The sequence below is a fragment of the Macaca thibetana genome, chromosome 12 (assembly GCF_024542745.1).
Source record: "Macaca thibetana thibetana isolate TM-01 chromosome 12, ASM2454274v1, whole genome shotgun sequence".
Classification (NCBI taxonomy): Eukaryota; Metazoa; Chordata; class Mammalia; order Primates; family Cercopithecidae; genus Macaca; species Macaca thibetana.
This window is the reverse complement of record NC_065589.1, coordinates 30,989,320-31,017,149: the sequence shown is the minus strand read 5'-3', so window position 1 is coordinate 31,017,149 and position 27,830 is coordinate 30,989,320. Positions and strand designations below refer to the sequence as shown.

General features: G+C 34.5%; 1 protein-coding gene across 5 annotated transcripts in view; it reads right to left on the bottom strand.

Annotated features, from left to right (window-relative positions):
- Positions 1-27,830, bottom strand: part of ERBB4 (erb-b2 receptor tyrosine kinase 4) — a 1,170,744-nt gene that overhangs the window by 348,736 nt on the left and 794,178 nt on the right. For all 5 annotated transcript variants that reach the window (XM_050751368.1, XM_050751370.1, XM_050751367.1 and 2 more), the window contains 2 exons: positions 5,081-5,199; positions 2,411-2,552 (listed from right to left, as the gene is read on the bottom strand). In XM_050751368.1, the coding sequence (XP_050607325.1) occupies positions 2,411-2,552; positions 5,081-5,199 (261 nt within the window). The remainder of the gene's footprint in view (positions 1-2,410; positions 2,553-5,080; positions 5,200-27,830) is intronic.

Below are 27,830 nucleotides of genomic sequence, written 5' to 3'. Positions count from 1 at the left end.
AACAGTTGTCAAGGAAAAACAAAACCTTGCAGTCAACATCCAGTTCAGCTTCCCAGCAGTGAGCAGGAGGTACTAGCATAGAATGTTTGGGTGAAGCCAATAAGAAAAGCTGTTCCTGGTAACCCATGCATTTTTTAGTAGCATAATAATTGGTAAGAAATTCACTCCTTGGAAACAGCGAGGATGCAAGCTTTTGCCTATCACAGCAAGTTTACATTTATGTGTGCCTGCTGCATTAGCACATTCCAGCACAGTTATTCTGTCTTTGGCATCCTTCATTCCTGCAGAGGCTGTCTAGTGAACTGTGGTCAATATCTTTCTGGAGGAACAATGCCAAAACAGTGATGTTTCATCAGCATCACAAAATTGTCCTAGTGTCAGATTTTTATCAGTGATGACCTTGACAGACTCAATGACAAATTTCTCCACTGCTTTGTGATCAGCAGATGTTTTGTCACCACGAATCTCTAAAGATTTAATGCCATGTCTTTTCTTAAATTTCTGTGTCCAGCCTGTTGAATATTTACAGTTCTCTTCAACTTTCAGTTCACTGTGCTAGATCTTTGCTTGTTTCATGATCAGCATACCATTATGTGGCATGTTCATTTACATGTTGACAAATCCACTCTTTCGGTACACAAGCAAGATCTTCATCATTAGCTTTATTCAATGCTATTCTATTTTTCATTAACTTCCGTTAATCATTTTCAGTATAGAACAGTTTATCCTTATTTTCCTTCAGATCACATAAGGTGTTCATACCAACACTGTACTCTTCTCTTCTCTATGATGTTGCATATGTACACTATTCTTCCTTTTCTCCAAAAGCTTGACTTTCTGTGCTATAGATAAGCATAAATGTTTCCTCTTATTCTTACTTATCACTCTTATTACCCAGAGGGATAGCTGCAGACCTTTTTGACATTTCCAACAATATTTCAACACCACAAAATGGCATTTTGGAAAACCTGCCATTGGTATATCTGGCCTGCACACGTGCCATTTCATTACCCTTTGTAGGTGTGCATCCCTGGGGAAATCTGGGTATGCATGGAAAAGATGTACCACAGTTAAAAGGGGCTGAGTGTGTGTGTGTGTGTGTGTGTGTGTGTGTGTGTGTGTGTGTTTTCCCCCTTGGGAACACTCAATAAACTGCGTTGTGTGCATTTTGACTGTGACCCATTGCATGAGGTCAGGTGTGAAATTTTCCATTTGTGACATCATGTCAGCACTCTAAAAGTTTCAAAGTTTGGAGCGTTTCAGATTTTGAATTTTTGTATTATGGATGCTCAGCCATATCACATACACAAAGTGAAGTAAGTCACGTTGTATGTATAGCATAGACTATAAAGAATTATTTTAAATGAGTATATGGACATACATAGTGATTTTTTTCAGCCTTTCCAAAAGGAAATGTCCCATTGGTTACTCAAAGCAAATAAATAAATAAATAAATAAATAAATAAATAAAAGGCTCAAGTAAATGTCAATATATTATCCTGAACACCTGATGAAAGTTAAGTCTGTCATTTTGAATCCTCAGGATGTTATCAATTTGTTTAAGATCCTTGAACATACCCTTTATATATATGCGTGTGTGTGTTTTGCTTAAGGCTAATTTGCTATTAAACATATATATATACGCATATATATATGTTTTGTTTAAGGTTAACTTGATATTAAAAATAAAATGCTAAGTATTCTAGTTACAAATAAGGACTCAGAAATAATTTTAGGTAAAAATCCATTGTTATTAGAAGCAGATCCTATTCAATACATAGCTTGCTGCCACTTAACTAATTACTTTTTTGGAGAAACAGTATGATAGGTAAAAATATTGTGATAGAGTAAAAACAGTAAGAGGTTTTGTTTGCTTGTTTTTTTGTTTGTTTGTTTTTGAGATGAAGTCTCGCTGTGTCACCTAGGCTGGAGTGCAGTGGCACCGTCTCGGCTCACTGCAACCTCCACCTCCTAGGTTCAAACAATTCTCCTGTCTCAGCCTCCAGAGTAGCTGGAACTACAGGCGCCCACCACCACGCCTGGTTAATTTTTGTAGTTTTAGTAGAGACAGGGTTTCACCATATTGGTCAGGCTGGTCTCGAACTCCTGACCTCAGGTGACTCACCTGCCTCAGCCTCCCAAAGTGCTGGGATTACGGGTGTGAGTCACTGCACCCTGCCACAGTAAGAGTTTTATAACCTCAAACATGTCATTCCTTTGCTATGAAACTTTACACCAATAACTTTAAATTTTGGGTAATTTCTTTATTTATAAAATGGGGACAATAGTACCTATGCCCAAAGTACTTATAATATTCTTAGAAGTTTCAAATTAAAATAAACTTACATAAAATTCCTTTGATTTCAAATAATGACCCAATTAATTTGGTTATTCTTATTCTGTTACTTACGTGGACATTTCTTGACACAGAATGCTCCATATGTGTACTTCGCATTGAAATTGTGCTCCAGTTGAAAAGTGGTTGGATTGTAGACAAAGGTTTGGGGACACTGAGTAACACATGCTCCACTGTCATTGAAATTCATGCAGGCCTGCAACACAGCAAATATTACTTTCATTTACAAATAAACTTCATAATACTTGTTAATGAAACACTGCCAAAACATGAGAAGGTTGTTTTCTATAATAATTCCAAAAATACTACAAAATTTGATAATTTAAGAGTCATGTGTGTTTCTAAAATTTCATAAAACTCTTTTTTTCCAGTGTCAGTAAATAGGCCATTTATGGCTACTGAAGCTTAAAGTGCTTAGCATGTATCCAGTAATTTCTAAACTGAGAATTGGTTTAAAGTTAGCTAATAGTGAAAAATTATTTCAGTTCACACTTATTCAAAGCATTTATATTTAGTCTTAAAGTATAGCACTGACAACCAAGTCCCTAATTCTACAGGCTAGATGTTCACTTGGGCTGGTATTTTAAAGAGTTCCATGTCCCAAGTGACATGTAAAGTGCAATTATCACCATTGTCCTGTAAGAAAACATTGTGATGCTGATTTATATTGGACTTAAAGAAAAGGCTCTGGTTGGTGACTAGACAAATACAAATACGGTGCATGTAATGCCAAAATGTAAAGAGGTAATGAGCTATAGTCAGCCTGTAATTAAACAATATGATGTCATTTCTAGTATGGCTTTTTTCCTAATGCCACTCCATTTAGTAAAAGCCACCAAGTAGAAGACAGTTCATTTCTGCTGACTCATATATTTATATTAATAACTTAATTTATTAATATTTGCAAATTCATTTGGGAAAAATTAAAAACCATTTTATCACCTGAGAGGTGGGTATTTGATATAAAAACAGAATATAGGTATAAGTACATATAAATATGTGATTAACAAAATTGTGGACGAGCTAATTCTTTTAATTGAGAAATTAAGCCTTTTTAGGAATAATTTAGGCCTTGGAAAGCAAGCTAACATAAACTCAAGCTATGATTTACATTTAATCATAAATAGTACATATGGTTATTAATAAGCATTAATTTATTCTGTTTCCTCAAAACATTTGCTTCATCAATTGTTGTTTTAGCAAGCACTTTATCATAAACATGACAATCCCCTGATGATGGTCTACTAGATGCATAATCAGAACAAGACTTACTGATGATACATTATTCACTAAGATGACACATTCTAAGAAGAATCTATTAAAAACCAATCTAGAAAACTCAGTAAGTTTTAATTTATGGCTATAAAACTTCATGTGTCCTTATAATTGCTTTACTAACATATTTTATGCAATGTCGTACACAGATTGCTTGGGAACAAAGGAATATAAGCCAGAGGAATAAAACAAATTTAGCTTTGCAACAGCATACAAAACAATGTAACTTATACCAAGGCCTTAGTCTGGCATTCTTGAACATTCTGTACCAAAAGCCAAAGTGGAATCACTGGACCGTTCCATAAAAGTAATGAAACGATAATTTGAAGCTCACTCAGCACCGTGCTTATCATGATAATGGAACCATGAAAAAAATTGCAGTGCAAAACTTCTAAGTGAGAGTTTTTGCTATTGCTGTTTGTTGTTATTGTTATGGAATTGTTAATGAACCACCTGCAGTGTTCAATGTCTTCAGAATCAAGCTTCCATCCTATGTCTGATGAAAGACAGAGGAAGGTTCTCAGTCCAAGACCTGTTGAGTATCTTCTTTAAATTTGTAACATTTTTATTTCCTTTTCTTCTTCCTCCCTATCCACTTCTGCAATACATATTTTTGTTTCACTATAGGATGAGTATAGAAGATTATATTCCTTATGGTATTAAGAAAACTAAGAAATTACTGTCTATATCATAAGAGCTTTAATATATAGTTTGCTCATTGCTGGAATTAAGTGTCTTTCTTTTTTTTTTTTTTTAAGCTCAATTCTACTACATACGTTTGTTTGCTGGATATTTGAGAGAAAAAAATTTCTGTGTTCATTTTCAACTATATAAACATTTGTGTGTTTTTATGATTTTTAGCTTTAAAATTAAGCCAGTGTTCTGGGTATATGAAATTGAGTTAAATACAACTCAGAATTGCTGAAATGTATGTCAAAGACAAAGAGTACTGTGTCAGGAATATGATATCAAAATATAATTAAAAACTGTCCCCAACAAACTGTTTATAAATCTTAAACTTTTAAAATAATATTCCCTTTAAAAATATAAACTAGAAAATACTGAAACCCATAAATGTATCTTCTGTAATCTTGAAATTTATATTCAAGAAATAAAATGCAATTGCTCCCACTCACAGAACTCAATGATGCAACCACATAAACAGGTAATCACTTCATTACTGGGAAAGGATGCTATTAGATTATAGAAAGATATCTCAATATGTTCTCCAATGACTCTCATTTGTAATATAAATTATATCAGAAAGATACAATTCATTTAGCAGAAGAGAACAATTCTAGTTAATCAATAGCCAACCTAGTGAGGGAATGACTTCGAGGAAGGTAGAGCATTTTTCTTAATCCTAAAGTGGCTAAAGTTGATCTTACTGTAATAAACAAATATTCAAAAGGAGAGCAGGATAATAAAAGAGAGAAACTGAAGACATACAAAGCAGTCTGTGTCCTTAGGTCCTGAGCAGCCTCCAGCACATTCTCGATGGCAGCAGTCACTGACGTAAGGCCCGTAGCATCTGCCGTCACATTGTTCTGCACACACCGTCCTTGTCACTGCAGAAGACAGAGATAGGACCATGATCAAAGTCTGCCACCAAGAGAAACTCATAAGCTGAGTTCTGGAGTGACAGTTTCTCACCCTACCTTTGACTCAGTTCAACAAACATTTAATGAATGAGGTTTGCAACTAGATCAAAATTGTTATACAAAAATCTCCAAAATTAATATATAATTATTTCATGTTTATATTCTTTCTTGTTTCAGCAAATAATTACAATGCTTTATGACGATTATACCACTTAACAAGAAAGAATCCAATTTGAAGCAGTGGAGTGTGCCCGTAATCCCAACTACTTGGGAGGCTGAGCAGGAGGATTACTTGAGGCCAGTAGTTCAAGGATGCAGTGGGCTATGACTGCACTGTGAATAGTCACTGCACTCCAGGTTGGGCAGCACAGTAGGTCTCTGTCTCTAAAATTAAAAATAAAGGAAAATTGATATAACTAAATGAGATATTTGGCAGGCTAGGAAAGGTGAAGTCAATTCATACAATGTGTATATAGTAAGGTCCTAACAGAAGGTGGCCCCAGAAATGGGTCTAAGACTTTTAGTAGTCAATGCAGAAAGGGATATATAAATGTTTAGTTAATTCACATAATATTTTACATCAGGAAGGAAGGAAGGAAGGAAGGAAGGAAGGAAGGAAGGAAGGAAGGAAGGAAGGAAGGAAGGGGAAGGGAAGGGAAAGGAGGAAGGAAAGAAAGAAGGAAGGAAAGAAAACCATTCACAGTAAACACAATAAAAAGTATCATTGATCTTTCTTATTACATACTTCAATCCAAGCTGACAGCATCATATCATGGTATACTTTACTAAAAGCAATGCTAAAGGTTATCCATCAACATTATGGTAATAAGAGACACAATTCTGCTTATCTCACTTATTTCAAAAATATTTTTAGAGTATTTAAGGTATGAATTTTACAGGATATGTATAGTATATCACTTCATGGTTTCTGTATTTCCACTTCAGCCTTGTTTCTTCCTACATTTTTAAACAGCTCTTCTAAGCTTTCTTTGTTGCTACCTTATCAAGACTCTGCCTCATAAACATTAGCATTCCCCAGACTTGTTCTTGACAATTTTGGGGGGACTATGGGCTCATTCCTGTATAAAAGTCATTCATCTTCTACTTAGCATACTATCTATCAGTAACTGACTTTCAGATCTAGAATTGAATTCTCTATGGAGCTACAGCATCCATTTCCAGCCGTCTGCAGAAGTCCTCATTTTGATAGCAAGGTGTACAAAACAGAACATAACTCTTCTTCCCACACCCACTACTGAGTGTACTTCTCTTCTACATTCCCTTATCTTAATTAATGGAAGCACCATATATCCAGTAGCTCGCTAGCAATTTGCAATGCATTTTCTGTCTCCTATCCTCTTATCATCACTTCTCATACCTAATAAAATTGCCAAGTATTAGGAATTGTTTTCTAAATATTCCTCAGCATTTTCCCTCCTCTCTATTCCAACGTTATTCAAAAGCCTATCTCAAATGATTACATAGTGTTGTAAAAGTTTTCTCAGATCCCATCTTTGCCTTCCAGTTAATCTTCCACAATGCCCTAAAAGTAATGGCTTGAACCTGTAAGACAACGCCTATAAATCAGTGTTAATTCACAGTGTGAAACTTATGACCATCCCTGTACTAAACAATTAAACCTTAAGCAAGGGACAAAAGCCCTCCATAAGTTGACCACATCTCTGCCCTTCCAGGAATCACATTACTCTGTTTCTCACGTACAGCCAGATAGAAATACCACTTGCAATTCAGTTGTGATTCTCATTGCTTCTTCACAAGGCATTTCTCCATGTTAAAACCCTTTCCTAGCCTCTCAGCCTAGGAAATTCTTGCTCTGAAGCCTTTCCAGACACAGCTCCAAGCTGAGTTATTTTCTCACTCTTGCTTCTGAACAAGCAAGAAGATAAAGTCAATGCAGCAGTCTATGTAGGCTGAAGATCTAGGCTCCAATCCAAAATATATCCATGTGATATGGGCAAGTTATTTAACCATTCTGTATTTTACTTCACCATTTTAAAAGATGGAGTTAGTACCCATCTAATAGAATTGAAGATAAATACACAGGTATAAAGTGCTTTACATGGTCCCTATAAACAGTGTTCATCAACCTAGATATTTTTACTGTACTTATACATTGTATTTTTTTTCATATTTGCTTCCACCTCACCCCTACTAACCTATGGGTTTATTGAAGTTTATTGTCTTACTTAATTTTTAATCTTCAGTGATTAAACACAGGGTTGGTACTTAATACACAATATAAGTAAATATCCCCTTCAAGTAAATAGGTAAATCATGTATTGCCAACTCAATGGCAGTATCTCCTGGGGGCTTAATATATTTATCAGAGAGATAAAAAGGTGTATAGAGTTAAAGAGGTAGGTTGCTAAGAAATATAAAGAGACAAATATTAAAATACTAAGATTTAAATGCTCCTTAAATTTCTGCTGTTGATTAGTTCATGATTGCATATTTTTAGTTGGATCCTTTTCCATTGAATTTGATGGTGATATTAATAAAATAATGCACACTATTGAAATATAAAGAATATTCCTCCATTTGATGTGATCTAATTATTCTCTATGTAGTATAATCAATACAAACATCAAATAGAGTTTAAACTAAAATGGCACTTGGACTCACCCTCTGTCATATTTTTATTTTGTAAAAATAAGGTTACATGCTATTTTTTACCATAAGCTTATAGAAGATTTGGAAAATAATCACATTTTTATATCTGGATTTGTGAAGGTATATTTTGTATTTGCAATTTTCGTTACATTAAAGTTCAAAATAAATTATTTCTTCTATTAGTATTCTGGTACAAAATTCTACATAACAAATCTTCTTGGGCTGTCCCTTCACTTTTTTTAAGTCTTTGATCAAATCGCACCTTTGTAGTAAAGTCTGCCCCTGTTTAATACTGAATCTTTCCCAGTCAACTGACTCCTCATGAACCTTCATCTTCTTTTTTCCCTTTCTCTGTCTTTCATCTGCCTTCCTTCCTTCCTGTATTTTGTTACAGCATCAATTACAATCTAACATACTTCACAATTTATTTATTCCATTTATTTTGTTTCTAGACGTATTACTATATTTGTAACTGACATTTACATAGTTTTATTTATATTTGATACATACATTATACACATATATATACCCAAAACATTTATATCCTTTCATGAACTCTTCATGTCATACATTATGCTTATATTGATATTTCTACCTTTTAACCAAGTGGTATATTTGTTTAGATGTCCTAATTAGTAATTCATACAATATAAATAAAATTTTTTTAAAGGAAACACTTTTAATTGACAGTTTTGTACAGAATAAATTCAAACACAATTCTTCTCTTCCAAATTCAATAAAGTGCTTCGATGCATCAACAGTCACTAATTAAAATAGCAGACATATGTTAAATAAATAAATAACTAGATTTGAAAAGTGTTATCACAGGACAGTTTATCAATTTGCTTCTATTTGACAGCTATTGCTCAGCTGGAAAACAATAGCATGGAGTCAACAATCTTATAAGTCACATCATATTTTAATCATAGACAGATGTCTAAGTGTTACTTTTTATTTTTAACTCCATGGTGATTTGAAGTAACTAGACAAAATGTTTCCATTTCTCTTTATTTATTTACTTTGGCTTTTCCTGCCAAATGAGAAAATTAATGTAGAAAATAATTAAAATAATAAGACAAGTAACCCTGAATTTAGTTTAAAATTATGTATTAAATGTTCCTGTTAAAATCATTTCTCTCATTGAGTACACTATTTAAATATGAAAATAATATTATACAATATAATACAATATATACAATCTTAGATTCAATAGCAATTATTATACTGTGGAACTATTAAAATATTTTAAATTATTTAATCATTTGTGTTGAAAAAACTTTAAATTTTTGAAAATAGCAGCTTTTTCCACATAGTATTCAAATATTTCATATTTTTTCACAACATGCTGGTTTCTGATACTATATTCCCTTTCAGAAACATGCAAAAAATTCCTCTAAATTATTATCCAAATGCAGATGCATTCTACAACTTTTATTTAACATGTTGAAAGGGAATTATGGCTTTTATTATCCAAAATCAGTCTATAATTGATTTATTTCAAAGTAAATTACATTCAACATTTAATATAGGGCTTTTCACCATCAAGATTTTTGCATCCCTTAATTCCAAATGAAAATTCAGTCAGCCTGAAGCATCTGGACACATAAAAGGTAGACCAAAAGAACAAAACAACAAACTTAATCGCTAAACAGTGATGGGGTTAAAAAGTATTTCATTGTATTATTATGTGCGACTTGTATCAAGAAAGAAAACATTCCCTTTGTACAATTCAAGGCTACATGCAAGACAAGTGGAAGGGCATCTTAGAGTAAATTTATTTAGTAGCATTTTTTTGATTAATAAGCATTACTTAATGAGAATAAACTCATAAAATTATAGTCATATTTTATTATGATGGAGACACAAAGCAAAAAACAATTCCTGAAATCAATGAGATAAGTCAGCTTCTGTAGGAACATTAACTTATAATTGCTTTGGTTTTTATTAATACCACCCTTGCTCAAATATTTCATTACATTTTTTTCCTTGTATTTAGTATCCTTTCTATATTGCTTCACTGGGTGCATTAAAATATTTGGGTCCAATTTTAACTAGCTTATTCATTGATGGTATACACTAAATGTGATTAATATAAAATTTAAAACTGGGACGTTAAACTCCTTATATTCGGGTCAGTAAACTTGACATGGGAAATGTGAATTCATTCAAAACATCCATGAGAATTAGATGGGTAACATTTAAGGAATCAAACATTTTGTGGTAAGCCAATACTACTGAGGAAATATCTATCAAGTCAAAAAATATTAAAAAATTGTTAAGTAGTTTAATCTTATCAGTGTCTAACTAATAAGAACTATGGCTCAATTACTTCTTTCAATATAATGATAACCAATACTGTGATTAAAGTTACTCCCATAGAACAAATTTATTTTACTCGAAGAGGCTTGGCAATTTACTAATTAAACATTTATTGTTGCTTCCTAGCAACAATAGCAAAAAAGACAAAGATATTCATAAATAATGCAAAACAGAGCACTGACATCACAGTGACAAAAGATCTCTGTTAGCCCATTAACAATAGAAATAAGGATAAATTTAGGCAAAGTCTTTGTGTCTTTTTACACTCTGACACTTCCTCTTCCTCCCCCATCTCCTTCCTCTTTCCTTATCTCCTATGTCTTCTCTCCTTCAGTGCCTTTTGAGTCTCTTCATTTCCTCTAGCCAGTGGTTCTGAACCGGGTTGTATATTAGCTCATCTAAGAGTCTTTCAAACTTGAATATTAGAATTCCTCTGTAAGTAAAACTTTTCATTCAGTTGGTATCAGTGGGACCCAAGACTGTTTAATAAGCCCATTTCTATTAAGCTCCCAGATAATGTCTCTGCCTACTCATCTACAGACCCCATATTGAGTAGCAGAATATAGAGCATTTGGAAACAACAACAACAACAACAACAAAAAACAATGCCTGAGAATCACCTAGTTCCTATTAAATCAAAATTGTTGGCGATTTTCTAGGAGCTTTGGTAGCTTTAATAAGCTCTCTAGGATTCCAATATTCAGTCTAGAGTTGAGAAACTTTATTCTAAGCAGTCAAATGAGAGAAAAAAATGTTAAGTCATTTACACCAGTTGATTGACTGATTATTCCTTGTCTGAAACGTAATCACAGTGACTTCTTGTTTTCATTTTCTATTTGTGTTGTAAATATCTCCATCACTAATTGGCAAATCAAACAAACAAAAATTGATGTGCAAGTAGATATAGGAAAATTTGGGAGGGAAATGACCTATATTTTCGATGGAAGTATTGCCTCACTGGTTCTGACGACAAACATTAGGGATAAATGAGATACCAGTAGAAAATTTCCCTTCTCTCACCCAGCAGCTGTCTGAGTGACAAGTATCTTGGGGCTATCCCTAATCCATTGCTAAACACATTTTAAAGCATATTTATTTTATTTCTTAAAATTTTATTTCAATTTTTATTCAAAGACATACCTCTATGCTGCCTCTATTCTATTTTTGTTGTCAAAATTTTGACAAATTATGTTCATAAAACATAGCAAGTTCATTAACTAGATAGTATTTGAATGGAATGTTTTTATTACACTGTTTCCAGTTATATACTTGGAGGTTTGAACTAGAAGAGAGAAATACTTCGGTTACAGTAGAAGTGATATGGGTTGGATGTGAGGAAGAATTATTGACTATTAGAGGGATAAAAACAGTGTAATGGGCTTCTTAAGTGTTTATTTGTCAGTATTTTAAAAGAAATCTCTTCTACATGCTTTAGACATCCACTTAATTAAAGATAGGAGGCTTGATGAAATGTTCTCTAGAGGTACCCTCTAGCTCTAAAATTCAATATTTATTCCTATTAATGATGAAATTGTGACTAAAAAACCGAACACTTTGGGTTGTGTAACATGTTTTAAGAAAGCTATCATCAACAGGGTACACTTAAAGTGAAACAAATAAAGCTCACAGACCATCCAAGAAGAGGCATTACTTACAGAGCATGTTAAACTGTGGAAAAAATCAGGTTCAATGAAACTAATGCCAAACTATACACTGTTATTAATTCTTCCAAAGGAGAATAATTGAACACATTTGTGTGTCTAGGACCAGGTAGAAGCTAAAAGCTAAATAGAAAGATTTAAAGTAAAGATGTCTGGCCCATCTCCTATATTCTGATTCAGTAAGTCTGGGGAAGATGTCAGAAAATTCATTTTTTTATTTGGAGGCTTATGTTTTTTAGAAGTAGATTTTAAAGGCAATATTTCCAAACTTCTGCTCTAAAACACTCTCTTATTTCTAATGAAAGATTCCCATAGATGGAAAGGTAGAGTCAGAGCTGGGTTGGTCTTAAACTAGAATGCCCTTTCCTATCTCATATTAAATCACAGAAGAAATAAGTCAAAAATTGTTGCTTCACAGAGTAAGGCCTCATCATAAGTCTAGATCCTAATTTTCACAGGAAGATAATTTTGCACTTTAAGGATTTTTCGATTCTTTTAACCAGCTACAATGTATGATCTAACGTATTTAAAAAGGCTCTCAGAGGTCCTTTCTGAAAAAAAAAAATAGACCTAGAAAAATAGAATTATCAGAAAGTATCTGGGCTTCTAAATGACCACAATCATACACATTTTCACAACACAAAATAAAATAAAACTAATTTTCTTTTATTACTAATTCCTAATTGGTTTGGTGATAGCTAGTCTAAATGAACCGACCAGGCCATACCATGAAGTATATACTCCACAGGTAAAATAACCGTTTAATCCAAAATGCAATAACCTCTGTAGTTCCCCTGGAAAACATAGCAAATACCTGTACAGTCCCTCCTGAAATTGACATTCAGAGTCAGTTAATAAAAGTAGGGCCAGGCCGGGCGCAGTGGCTCATGCCTGTAATCCCAGAGCTTTGGAATGCCGAGGCAGGTGGATCACAAGGTCAGGAGTGACCAGCCCAACCAACATCATGAAACCCCATCTCTACTAAAAAAGGAACCCCATCTCTACTAAAAAATACAAAAAATAACCAGTCGTGGTGACGTGCCTGTAATCCCAGCTACTCAGGAGGCTGAGGCAGGAGAATCACTTGAACCCGGGAGGCGGAGGTTGCAGTAAACCAAGATCACGTCATTGCACTCCAGCCTGCGTGACTGAGTGAGATTCCGTATCAAAAAACAAAAAACAAACACACAAAAAGAGTAGGCCCACATTTTGGCAGCTACTAATCAGGTTTGACCTGATGAATCCCTGGTGACCTATGGACTATGACATGATAATATTGCTATTTGTGTCAAAGAGGTAAGGGATTCTGTTTAATCCATTCCTTATCACCACCTGCTTTATTCATTTATTTAATGAAGTTTTATTCAACCTGTTTTATAAAGACATGATCAATGATTCATCGAGGGACCTTAAAGCTGATTTTAAACCACACACTTGGTCACCAGGGAAATTCTCCCTTCTTAATAGGCTATTAGCATCTCCACAGTTTGTCACTCAAGATTCAAAAAACAATATTGGCTTGTTACATTAACTATAAAAATATTCTTGAGAGACAGTATGAGTTATTTTGCATATTCCTCACAGGCCTGTAGATACTGATTTCAAAGCAATGAAGGAAGAGTATGAATCTGCATAAGAATACCATAGCATTTTTTAAGAATATTTTTCAAAATTAGAACTGAGGTCTGCACCTTACAATCTGCCAATAAATGATAGGTTGCAGATAAAGTAGTGAAAAAAATTGTAATAATTATATCATAGATCTTTCACACACCAAGAAATATGGAAAAGTTGGTATTCAAATTTTTAAAATCACTGTGCATTATAACAGACATCTCCACATCTAACCTGATAGAAAAACAAACAAAAACAATGACAACAAAAATTACTTTCTTTCTTTTGCTTATTCTAATTCCCTATCCAAAATGCTAGTAGAGGAAAATAAATATAATCTCTCTCTCACTCAATATACATCTGAATGAGTTTCTTTCTCTCAGTGGTAAAAAAAGGATGCCAATTTTGCAATGAAAATACCCACAGAAGGGCCAGGAGCAGTGGCTCACACCTACACACCCAGCATTTGGGAGGCAGAGGCAGGCGGATTACTTGAGGCTAGGAGTTCAAGACCAGCCTGGCCAACATGGAGAAACCCTGTCTCTACTAAAAATACAAAAATTAGCCAGGCAGAGGCAGGGGAATCTCTTGAACCCAGGAGGCTGACATTGCAGTGAGCCGAGATCATGCCACTGCCATCCAGCCTGGGCCATGCAGCAGAAAATATCTAAAATTTTTTGAGAAAAATAATAAATATTTTAAAATTTTGTCTCAAAAATGTTTTTAAAAATTGAAAGTACTCAAAGAATGTTAAGATTAAAAAAGAGCATCATATTAGGTAAACAATGAACATATATCTGTTGAACCAGTAAATACTATCTAGTCCAAATTTCTCATTTTACTGATGAGAAAATTAAAACAGAAATAAACTTACTTGTTTATGAGCAAATCTAAAGTAATGTTCAGACATCTCTAAGAAGTATCACTACTTCTTCAGAGTATTCCAAGAAGTTTCTCGTTTTGATGAGGGTGAAGAATTGGGCAAACTATTAGTGGGTGTATAAATTGATACATGATTTTTCGAAGACTAATTTGTCTTTATCAAATTTGTGTATGTAAATTCACATGTGACCAAGTAGTTCTGTTTCTAGAAATCTGACTTACAGAAGAATGTGCATCTGTGGACAAATATGTATATAAAAATGTTCATTATTGTAACTGAGAATAATACAATGTAACCTAAATGTCCACTAATAAGGAATAGCTTGAGTAAATTATTGTACAACCGTAACTTGGGAAATAGCTGTAGCATTAAAAAATAAATAAATAAATAAAAAATGAAAAGTCGGGCACAGTGGCTCAGGCCTGTAATCCCAGCACTTTGGGAGGCCGAGGTGGGCGGATCACAAGGTCAGGAGATGGAGACCATCCTGGCTAACACGGTGAAACCCCCTCTCTATTGAAAATACAAAAAATATTAGCTGGGCGAGGTGGCGGGCGCCTGCAGTCCCAGCTGCTCGGGAGGCTGAGGCAGGAGAATGGCGTGAACCCGAGAGACGGAGCTTGCAGTGAGCCGAGATTGCGCCACTACACTCCAGCCTGGGTAACAGAGCGAGATTCCGTCTCAAAAAAAAAAAAAAAAAAAAAAAAAAAAGAAAAGAAAAGAAAAAAAGAATGAGATTGGTTTCTATTTACTGAAATGAAAGGATTTTAAAAATATAATGTGCAGTGAAACAAAAGTGATAGAAGAATAGATATGGCATACCCATTTTTGTAAAACACACAAAAAAAATCCCACAATTTTTATGTGCTTATGTGTATATGTAAATATAAATACATACATATATACCAAATATTACCATAAAGTAATCACTTTATTGAAAAAAGTAGGTTGAGGGAAGCATATTTACTGATGGGAAGGCATTATTATTTCTAGCTTTATGAACTGAATATGACATGAATTAAAACAAAAACTTATACTAAAATAACCTGTGCATTTGGCAGAGCAAGTTCATTATCCCAGTGTTACAAATGAAGAAGCTGAGATTTAAAAACTAGCTTATCCCAGGTCAAATGATAAGTTATTATCAAAGTGGAGATTAAAATTAGTTTTCTGATTCTTATATATCTTCATTTATATGTTTTCATTAAGTTAAGAGTCACAAATAGTAGGTGTCTAAATGTAAAAATCAAAAGCACTAAAAGGGGAGAGGAAGATAGTTTCAGAAACTGTTTTAAATGCAACACCAAACAGCTAAAGTGATCAAACACGTGTCTATATCACGTCTCTGAAAAACAGCTTGGCTGAGGCTATTTTAACTAACATGACTATGAGTGATGATAATGAAAACTAAGATGTTACTCAAATACTCTTTAAATCTCAGACCCAGAGAGGGCCAACACTGAAGTCTATACCTCAGAAAAAGAGACTTTTAGAGGAAACCACTTAAAAGAGTTATACCACAAGCATGTTTTGAGTATATACAGAAGGATATGTTTAGTTTTTCTCCTCGTAGAACACATTTGGGATTATCTTCTTAAAAAAGACAATCAGGGCTGGGCGCGGTGGCTCAGGCCTTTAATCCCAGCACTTTGGGAGACCGAGGCGGGTGGATCACGAGGTGAGGAGTTTGAGACCATCCTGGCTAACACAGTGAAACCCCATCTCTACTAAAAATACAAAAAATTAGCCGGGCATGGTGGCGGGTGCCTGTAGTCCCAGCCACTCAGGAGGCTGAGGCAGGAGAACGGCGTGAACCCAGGGGGCAGAGCTTGCAGTGAGCCGAGGTCACACCACTGCACTCCAGCCTGGGTGACAGAGTGAGACTCCATCTCAGAAAAAAAAAAAAAAAAAAAAAAAAAAGACAATCAGGCCAAGCAGAGTGGCTCACGTCTGTAATTCCAGCACTTTGGGAGGCTGAGGCAGGAGGATCTCTTGAGCTCAGGCATTCGAGACTAGCCTAGCTAACATAATGAGACCTTGTCCCTACCAAAAAGAAAAAAGAAAAACAAAATAGCCAGGCATTGTGGTGTGCATCTGTAGTCCTAGCTGCTTAGGGGGCTGAGGCAGGAGGATCACTTGAGCCCAGGAGTTCAAGGCTACAGTGAGCTATGATTGGATTGTGCTTCTGTGCTCTAGCCTGGGCAACACAGCGAGACTCTGTCTCAAAAAAAAGAAGAAAAAAAATGATACATCCTCCTACGAGTCAAATAATGCACTTTTGTAGCGTTTTTCAAACTTTTATTAAAAAATAAATCACGATTTACATACAAATAACATTGTATTATAGCTTAGTACACACATACATGAAATGTTTTGAGGAATAATATTGAGTCTAATTAATGCAAGAGCATTTTGATACTGCCTTTTCTATTTGATTCTCATCTGGCCAATTTCATTCCAATCTATCCTATTTCAATAAAAATGTATTGTTGGGCAGGGTGCACTGAAGTGATTTTATAATCTACTAACAAGTTGCAACCAGCAATCTGAAAGCATTGCCTTATTGCATGAACAAAGGTCAAATTAAGAAATTAGAGAAACCAATCTCTGTGCTTTTCTTATACATGTGCAGCAAATCAGCCTTCTAATGAATTCAGGAATTTAGAGTCACTGGTGATAAAATTTCTTTTTTCTGTAGTTTTAGGATCCCAGAGGATATGGAAAATCACTGCACAATACAGCCTGCCATAATGCCTTGTCTTCAGAATTGTGCCGTTGAGACTGACCATTCTCAGAGGTTTGTGCTTTTTATTCCCACCATCATTACTGGAAATTTGGGATCGTTCAGTCTGAATTTCTCCTACATGGCAGTATATTAAAATGTGGGCCAATACAAAACAACTTTTTGGATCCTCTCTAAGCAATACATTTATAGAAAATAATATAATCTATAGATATTAAAGCTTTTATGCATGATTAATATATTGATAAAAAATTATGATCCCTCTGATCAGGACAAAAGTTCAGAAATCCTCAAAATTTGCCAAAAAAAAGTCATATCACAATAAAGAGCGTATTACTTATTATATTTGTTGTTACTTCCTTTCTTAAAATTCTGAAATTACATATGCAGTACCTATTTTCAGAGAAATATAAGTAACTACAGATATGTAGAATTAAAGACAATTCATTTGTTCTCTTACAATAGCAATAACAACCAATGTCAACTTTTGAGTCTCTATGAATGCTTGACATCCCTATTATGGTTCCACACTAGTATGAGAGTAAAGAAAACACAAAACACACAATCAAAAGTAACTCAATATAACGCAGATCTTTATAATTTTCAAATCCAGGAAGGGGACACAATCTCTCTTCCTGCCTCCAAAAAATTATCCCATCAATCTACATTTCTCTACATGCAGAAATCTCTTATTCTCCTCCTTCAGAACTTTCTCTCACCCGACTTCCTCTTGTCTCTCCTACCTTGTTTCCAGTGTATATACCGAAATGATTCATGAGGTTGAAATGAGATAATTCATGTGAAGCTGTTAGTACAAAACTGGCACAATGGATAACTACAGGAAGTTCTCTGGAGATGACTTTACATAATTTTTGACTTTACATAATAGCTAATTTTGACTTTACATAATAGCTGTGCTAGATTAGACACATTGCTTAACCTCTCTGTGCTTTAGTTCTTCATCTATAAAATAAAAATAACAAATGTACTTACCTCATGAAGCTGTTACAAAGATTTTATATATTACAGGAAATTATTAATTTGTAATAGTGCCTAATATACAGTGAACATTATATAAATATTGGCTCTTGGTGTTAAGTAATCGATGAATGGTAGTTATTATCTCACTTTATAGCTTGCTATTTTTAACTAAATATTACATCATTAATTGTCTTTTGTAGAAGCATAAATATGCTTCTGCTGTATTATTTTTCAAAGCTCTATATTATACTCTTGTATGAATATACTCTAACTGAATCCTCTTTCTAAGCTATTTGCTCTGTTTGTATTTTTTACTATTATAAATCCTGCTGTAATATACACTATTGAACATTTGTTTTGTGCATATGATAATCTGAGTGTTAAAATAATACATTTCATGGTTCAAGAAAATGCATATTTTAAATCCTTTGACATAAATGACCAATTAGTCTACATGGTGATTTTTACCTCTTTATAATCCACCAAGAATAACTGATACTGTTCCAAGTTCCATACTTTCATTCTTACTAGGAGTTATCTGAATATGTTTTTAATTTATAAAATTGTATGTCATTGATTATAAGTAATGTCAAGCATTTTTTTGCAGATTTCTTGTGTAAATGTTCCATTCTTTTTAATTAAAATTATTTTAAAAATACAGACTAAACTATAATGCAGTTAAAATAATCTTTTTCCTTTTTTTTTTTTTTTTTTCTTTTTTTTGACAGAGTCTCGCTCTGTTGCCCAGGCTGGAGTGAAGTGGCATGATCTTGGCTCACTGCAACCTCCCCGTCCCAGGTTCAAGGGATTCTCCTGCCTCAGCCTCCTGAGTAGCTGGGATTACAGGCGCCCACCACCACTCCCAGCTAATTTTTTATACTTTTAGTAGAGATGGGGTTTTACCATGTTGGCCAGGCTGGTCTTGAACTCCTGAACTCAGGTGACCCACCTGCCTCGGCCTCCCAGAGTGCTGTGATTACAGGCATGAGCCACTGTGCCCAGCATCCCCCCCCCCCTTTTTTTTTTTTGTTTTGAGATGGAGTTTCCTCTGTCGCCCAGGCTGGAGTGCATTGATGTGATCTTGGCTCACTGCAACCTCTGCTTCCTGGGTTCAAGCGATTCTCATGCCTCAGTCTCCCGAGTAGCTGGGATTACAGGTGCCACCACCATGCCTGGCAATTTTTTGCATTTTTAGTAGAGATGGGGTTTCACCATGTTGGCCAGGCTGGTCTCGAACTCCTGACCTCAAGTGATCTGCCTGCCTCAGCCTCCTAAAGTGCTGGGTTTACAGGCATGAGCCATCGTGACTGGCCAGAAAATAATCTTTTTGTTACATTTTATTTTGTATTTGTTATGTCATGTTTAAAAAGAGAGTCATCATCCTGTAATTTTTACCTCTATTTTTTTCCTAGTACTTCCAGTTATATCACGTGTTTTTAAATTTTTAATCTATAATTCATCAATCTGTATAGGTCTATCTACTTATAGACTATCTATATAGTCTATCTTATGCTCTTTAAACTTTTAATGTACAACCCATCTTATGTCTTTTGTTTTATTGTAGGGTTCCTAACATTACCTGATTCCATAAGTGAACCATTTATTCATACTCTCTTTGTTAAATAACCTATGCTTTTGTCATTTTTTTAAAATGTTACCTTTGTAAAAACTAAATTACTGTAGACACTTGCCTCCAAATGTCTAACTTTGTCAGATTGCATTTAAGCAATACCATTCTGAACCAGTTATATACTGTTTTAATAATTATTACTTTTTAACATTTTAATACTTGATAGGGAAAATCATTCCACAGGGTTATTCTTTTCAAACATCTGGCCATTTATTTATTTATTTATTTATTTATTTATTTAGAGACAGAGTCTTGCTCTGTTGCCAGTCTGGAGTGCAGTGGTGCAATCTCGGCTCGCCGCAACCCCCGCCTCCCCGGTTCAACCTATTCTCCTGCCTCAGCCTCCCAAGTAGCTGGGACTACAGGCGCATGCCACCATGCCCAGCTAATTTTTATATTTTTGGTAGAGATGGGGTTTCACCATTTTGACCAGGATGGTCTCAATCTCTTGACCTCATGATCTGCCCGCCTCGGCCTCCCAAAGTGTTGGGATTACAGACTTGAGCCACCGTGCCCAGCCTCATCTGGTATTTTATTAAATATATTTTTAAGAGATTCTTTAGAAAAAAAGCATTGATAATTGAATAAGATAGTTAAAAAATATAGATTAATTTTAGAAGAACTGACATTTGCAAAGCATGGGCATTTCTATCTTAGAATGCAGTAGTTCTCTATTCATTTAATTTTGTGGTTACATCTTGGTGAAATATTGTAGCTTGGTTTTTCTTTTAAATTATCAGCAACTAGTTGTTAACATCAGAATCTGTCTTTTTTTTCTGTTCCCTCATTCTATTTTCTAGTCAATGAAATTACATACATCTTAAATACATATAACATACTTATTAAAGAGGAAAATAATCACCCTGTGTGACAGTTACTCAAGAAATACTGAAATCAGAACAAAACTTGTAGGTATTCCTGTGGTCATAATGCTCTATCAGCTCCATTGTAACACAATTCATGGGCAAAAAGATTTTAGATAGACCAAAAATAACTGTCTTCAGTGAGACAGTAATATGTACAAATTATTTTTTAAAAATATTTTTGTATGTTTTTATAACTCATCATAAATTAATAGAGTGCATATTTCTTTGGAAAGTGCCCATAGTAATGAAGAGATGCAGCCATGATAATATTATAAATTGTTGAGTAATATATAAAATTTATATTGGCTTCAGAAATGGAATATTGACATGTCTGAAATTTAGTGAATTCACATTTATTCTAATATAATGGGCAAAAATGTGACTTGGTACAAGAGAAGTTGACCTGTATCCAGTTGCCCCTTCTTATCCTCTTTCATCCCTATACTGTTTACTTATTTATTTAACCAAATTGATTAATTTGAAAAAGAATATAACACATTTCAGACAATCTTAAGGCAGAACTTTAAAGAGAATAACTTTCTTCATGCTTGCTAAATTCTCAAACCATGAGAGTCGTATGGAAGTGCTTGCTTTTCCTAGAATAATATCTCACACTTCTTTCCATTTCTGTAGCCAAAATAGTATGGCTGTCCTATTCATCAGAAGCATGTCACATGTAGGTAATTTTGAAATTTTCTCTTTGATAGTCAAATATAGTTACTCTAATGACAGTCAGCTCTTTTGCTGTGAAGACACAAATAATTCAGAATAAGTTGTCATCACTACCAAAATAACAAAATTATTTTACTGGTAGAACTTTCAGATATATCTAACTGTTCTTCTCAATGTTCTATTAATAATCCTTTAAATGTGGAGTATTCACCTTCTGATCTCTCTGCTTAGAATAGCTATCTGCACAACACCCCACGGTTTGCATTCTCTCAATCTATCTATATCTGTATCTATATAATCTATAACTATATATGTAGTAATACACACACACACACTAGATGATTCATAGATAGATAGATAGATAGATAGATAGATAGATAGATAGATAGATAGATAGAAGATAAGGGAACTTGTTGAAACTGAGGTTCTTAAATTGAGTTAGGTAGGACCAAATCTCTAGTTACCTAATGTCCCAGTTTAATATTCTTTTTGATCATTTCCAATATTCGTCACCTTTGTCTTATATCTAACCCACAGTATGCCCACAGAACAGGAACAATTTTATATATACCTTTCTACCCCTGAAGCTCTTGGCTTGGCATTATCTCCTGAATCCCATTAAACCGTAATATACAGAGTATTTTAAATATATACATTTCCTGTAGTTAAAATGAAACAACTTGTTCTTTTAAATATTTGAGAAAAGTCATTACATTACAACAAATATTATCAACTTATGTCAAAATTAAGAGCACATCAGGGAAGATTTTTCTCATTTTTCTACCAGTAAATTATTGGGGCACTTTTTGAAATGTTCGATCTAATCAAGTAATTAGCTCATTGTAATGTTTACTTTAATTTCACAATATCTCCAGAAACCGTGAGTCCAAAAAAGGAAAAATGGGAATAACTGAATTCAATAAGAAGGCTTATGGATGTGCAAAGTTATTAGTAAAATACAAGGGTTTTAATTAAAGATGTTGGCGTTTACAAAGACTCGCTGTTATCCTGATTGATGGTGCCTGCTGGCTCAGCTCTTTCCCTGTTTCCCATTAGCTCCCACTTGCTTTTCTCTGCTCTAATTGGATATTTACCACATCGGCACCTTCTTTTTAAACAACAATTGTTCCACAAAGAATGTAAATACAATTACACTTTAGACAAATTATATGTGTATGCATGTGTGTGAGTATAATTAGTTAATTATCTTCATAATTTGTCATTTTGGTTTCACAATCTACAGGAAATTCTTGAAAATTTCATGGAGAAAGACACAATTTAATTTTCAACTGCAACGTTTCGGGCTGAAATTTTGAGGAACAAAAATATATAATCATTTTGTTAGATTTTATTATTCTATTTCAAAGGAGTTCCAGATATACTTTGGAATACATAAAAGAAGATGTATATATTTCTAACATTTTTCTTAAGAATAAATAAAATGCATAAGCCACGCTAAGGTTTTGGTTTATTTTTCACCTTTACTATTAAACTGAAACTTTTAACATATTGCAAATGTTAAAACCAATTTCCTTCATGCCCAAGCATAATAAATTACCGAGGAAAATGCTAAATAAGTTCTAAATTTTCCTAGCATATTCTATAATGTCTGTATGGAAATAATAAATAACATAAAATGTTGTTTGGAACAAAGTTTTCTTTTGCCAGTATAGCACTACCCATATTAATAATTATCTACAACAACAACAAAATACAGTGCTTATCTTTATTTTACTATTATTCTATTTTTGATTAAAAAAAAGATTTTGAGATAAGCTGGCAGGTTCTATTACTTATGACAGTCTAGGAAGACTGTCATAAGTAAGTAAGAAGTAAGAGGTAAATCCCATCAAAAGGACTTTTCTTTTCGCTAAAGTAATGCATTAGTCAGTTTAATGACATTTAAATGGAGAGAAGTATGTCTGTTGACTCCAGTGGTTAAAGTATGTATTTCTTCATTAATTTTGTGGTATTTCAACTTCTACAATAAATAATGTTTTTAACCTATTGTCAAACTCACATTTTTCAATCAGCTTATCAGCGAGAGACGCCACTTATAAAGCAACTTAGAAAACTAAAGGGTATATTGAGTGGTTATAATTATGACTACTTTAATGCAAAATGTATGCAAGGGTCAGGAAAATCAAACTGTAATATTTGGATATATGCCTTTTTCCCCCTCCTCATTCAAAATGCAGTGACTGAGATAACATCAGGTCTAGCAGGACAAAAAGAATGTGTAAAATGAAATGACCACCCTTTCTGATAATGGGAGACTGGAGAGAGCTGGCCTGATATTGTGCTTAAAGATAAAAAAGGACATGCAGTATCTACTTTAAATGAGATAAGTGTGTTTCATATATCTTGCAGGGACAGAGATAACTTTGTTTCTTTAATCATTATTATTTATTTCTTAAACCTTAGTCTCTCTCATACCTAGAGCTCAGACCTTATAACTCAGTTCTTATGAATAGAGAGAGTTGTCATTCTTACCCGTAAGCCTGCTAAATAATACTTCTATAAGCTTCAGACTTCACATGGCAGATAAGTTTGTCTCCCCTGACATGACTACATTAATCCACTGAATCAATTTACTTAAGCTGTGCTATGGAGCAATGCAGCCACCATTTAACTGAGCTTAAAAGTACTTTCAAGTTTGAGTCACTGCTCCACATGTAATGTAGCTCTCAGTGTCCCATCATAAGTTCTCTTTCAACCCTTTGCAACACTGTGAGAAATATTCTTGTTAGGTTTATAAGGTCATGATGCTCTAACATCCAGAAGGATTTAAGAATAATAAATTCATGATGTTTCAGAAAATCAGACTCATAAGTAACACAGGAAGAGGGGAACACTTGGTTAGATTTTACAAGCACTATCTACTTACATTAATATTTACAAAATTCTTTAAGTTGAATGAGTTTTTTTAAAGAATTTATCTAGAAAAATATTTCATATCTTACAAAAACATTTTTAAAAAAACATACTAGTTTCACAGTTTAGTCTGAACATAATTAAATGCTATGGAGGAACAATGACACAATTAAATTATCTAACATGCAATCAAGCTAACTGTGGCACACAAACAAGTACACAAAATAACTTGCAAAATGTTACTAAATTTTACTAAAAATGTACTAAATTTTACTAAAAATGTAAAACATTTTACTGAAATTTCTGTCTGGTAGGTTTGCATAGTGAACTGTTGTTCATAGTAAGTTGACGGTTTGTTCACATTCTTTTTCTATTTAGCTAAATCTATTAAAAACAAAAACAAAAACCTTTTCTTCATTTCTTCTGTTTAAAACCTCTGGCCTCCCACAGACCTTCCCTGAAGCTCACTGTTGTTGTGACCGGTTTCTTTGTTTCTCTGTATCTCTATTCAGAGATGTTTTTCAATCTGATCACCACTCTTTGCTTCATTTCACCCTAACAAGTCATTCATTTTCATGAACTTGTTCTCCCAGAGCCTGGGCCATTTGTCTTTAGCGTGGCTTCTCACCATTTAGTGACAAAGAGGCTAACTCCCAGCACATTTGCTAGGAGACACCTGTGGGAAGATGTCAGCACTGATAAGGTGTAGTCAGTGAAATATATGCTTCACTTCAGTTGCCTTAGCTGAGGTGTGGGACTTTTTAATACTTTTTTCTCTTTTCCCCAATGTATGGAAAGTCTCAGAGAATAATTATCCATAAAAAATAAGGAAATATTTGGTAAATCATGAAGTTGAATACTTCCAGAGAAGTCTTCACTAAAGTGAATTTACTGTAGTCATAGGGAAATAGGTCACTTGTAAATAACGTATGAGTATGTCTTTCAGACTCTAAAATGTACTTTTATATAGTCAATCTAGAAAAGCAGAATATTGTCAAAAACTTACATAGCATGTTTTCTGATTTTTTAAAAGTTAAGTCAGGGTCAGATATAAGTGTATCTTTAGTGGACTTAAGAGTAAATAATACGTTTTAATTAACAGAAGAGTCACTGGAAATCTACAGAAGCCGAAAATAATTGACTTTAAGAAAATGAATCATGTGTGTTACAACTGTATGAGGTCTCTGGAGGTCTCGTATTGTTATGGAATCTCCCGTGAGATCTAATTCTCAAAAAATACAACCTAAATTCTAAAATTCTGATCTTACAACAAGTATATTTTTGAGTAGTTCCAAAATACTTTTTGCCTCAGGATGCTGGGCTCTTTAAATATGGATAAGAAATTTCGCTTTCAAGTAGCTCAGACTAAGAGACAGAGAGAGAGAGAGAGGAGGGCAGGAATGAATGTCAAGGGCAGGCAGCCTCCAACCCCGCTCCAGGGCTTTTGCTCTTCCATGTCCCAGCCACCAGGTGTCAGTACACTTCACAAGGTGGAACTGGCCTACAGGAGTTTGCCTTCCATATTCATTCATTCAGATTTAAATTGGAATAAGTTTTCTAACAGTATCCTTTCTAGTTTATTATAATATCGGCTATTATTGATTGGGTTTTGGATACACTAATAATTATTTAAGCGCTTCAATTGCATTGTTGTATTGAACTTCATTGTGCCCCCCACCTTCCACTTCCCGAAAAAGAAAAGAAAAGAAAACAAACAAACAAACAAAAAAACCCTCAGGCAAGTATAATTATCTCCATTGTATAGATGTGGTAATGATATTTTGAAAGATGAAGTCATTTTCCCATGATAGAAAGTGGAAACAACTGGGATTTGTATCTTTTGGCTAATTTCAAATCCAGCTTCCTAGATTACCAAACTGTGCTACAAAATATTGTATCCAGGAAACAGTTGTCTTTAGACTAAGAACACTTAGGTTAAAATTCCAGGTATTAGCTGTGTAAATGTAACCCTTTAATCATTTCCTCTGCTTATATTTACTCAACTGTAAAATGGGGTTAATGTAACTGCCCTCTTTAACTCACAGGAATATTGTGAAAATGTATTTTTAAAATGAAAATATTTAATAAAGTTCTATGTTGACTTGTATACTATTCTAAAATTTGGCCGGTGTGGTGGCTCACACCTGTAATCCCAGCACTTTGGAAGGCCAAGGAGAGAGGATTGCTTGAAGCCAAGAATTTGAGACCAGTCTGGGCAACAAAGAGACAGCCCTGTCATTAGTTTAACAAAAAAAAAAAAAAAAAAAAAAAAAAAAAAGCTGAGTGCAGTGGCACGTGCCTGTAGTCCCAGCAACTCAGGATGCTAAGGCGAGGGTTGCTTGAGCCTAGGAATTTGAGGGTGCAGTCTGCAGTCAGCTACGATTGTGCCACTGCACTCCAGCCTGGGCAACAGAGTGAAACACTGTCTCAAAAACAAAATAATATAAAATAAAATAAAATTTGTACTGGTTTATCAGGTCCATGTATTTGTTGAGTTTAAATTTGGTAGGCTTTGTAGAGTAAGCACAGTGGCTGTTAAGCCAATTTTAGATTATAGTAAGGATAGCTTCTATGCTGAAAAATTAGCTGAATTAAGTAATTTCACATCTGATGATTTGATACATGAATTATAACTTGATGATTTTCTTAGTCAGGACTTCCTCCCACCTGCATTTGTCAGCAAGTGGTAAAACTCCATTCAGGCTGGGCGCAGTGGCTCACACCTATAATCCCAGCACTTTAGGAAGCTGAGGCGAGTGGATCACCTGAGGTCAGGAGTTCAAGACCAGCCTGGCCAGCATGGCGAAACCCCGTCTCTACTAAAAGTACAAAAAATTAGCCAGGCTTGGTAGCACATGCCTGTAATCCCAGCTACATGTGAGGCTGAGGCAGGAGAATTGCTTGGACCCAGGAGGCAGAGGTTGCATTGAGCCAAGATCGTACCACTGCCCTCTAGCCTCTGCGACAGAGCGAGACTCTGTCTCAAAAAAAAAGAAAAGAAAAGAAAAGAAAAAAAAAAACCCTCCATTCAAATATACTAGAAGAACATCATGTTTCTTATGGAACCTAAGGACAGAAGTATAGCTGGACCTCATGAAACCCAGAGAACTAGGAGGTAAACATTGTCAAAAATTGTTATTCTTCCTTTCCTCAACTCTCTGTATGACTGCTTTATTCTTTAGTGTCTTTGGGGACTGGTTCTTTCTGCTTCTCATTAACATACATAGTCCAAAAATGGAAATCTCAATTAGCTTTAATATCTCTTCAAGTTCATGTTTCTAAGGTAGTGTAACCAGCACTTCTAGATCCCAAATCTAAATTCTCTGGAGAGAGAACTTGATTGGCCCAGCCTAGTCAATTTCCACCCATATTACAAGATTTCTCAACCCTCAGTACTATTAACATTTTGTATTTGTACTGACTAATGCTTTGTTTGCGTAGGGGTAGGAGAGGCTTTCCCATGCATTATAGGGTATTTGGCATCATATCTGGTCTCTACTTTACCAGTGCCAGAAGATGATCCCTCCCACCCCTCCTCCATGATGTGACAACCCAAATTACCAAAAGTCCCCTGTGGGGCAAAATCACTTCTGGTTGATAAACACTGACCTATGAAGTAAAGGGTAAAGTATCCCATAAAACAAACATGCCTTCTTGTGCTGACGATCTAGAAGAGTTGTTTATTGGAGAAGGCCAAGTGTCTGCTTGGCAAGTATCCTGAAAG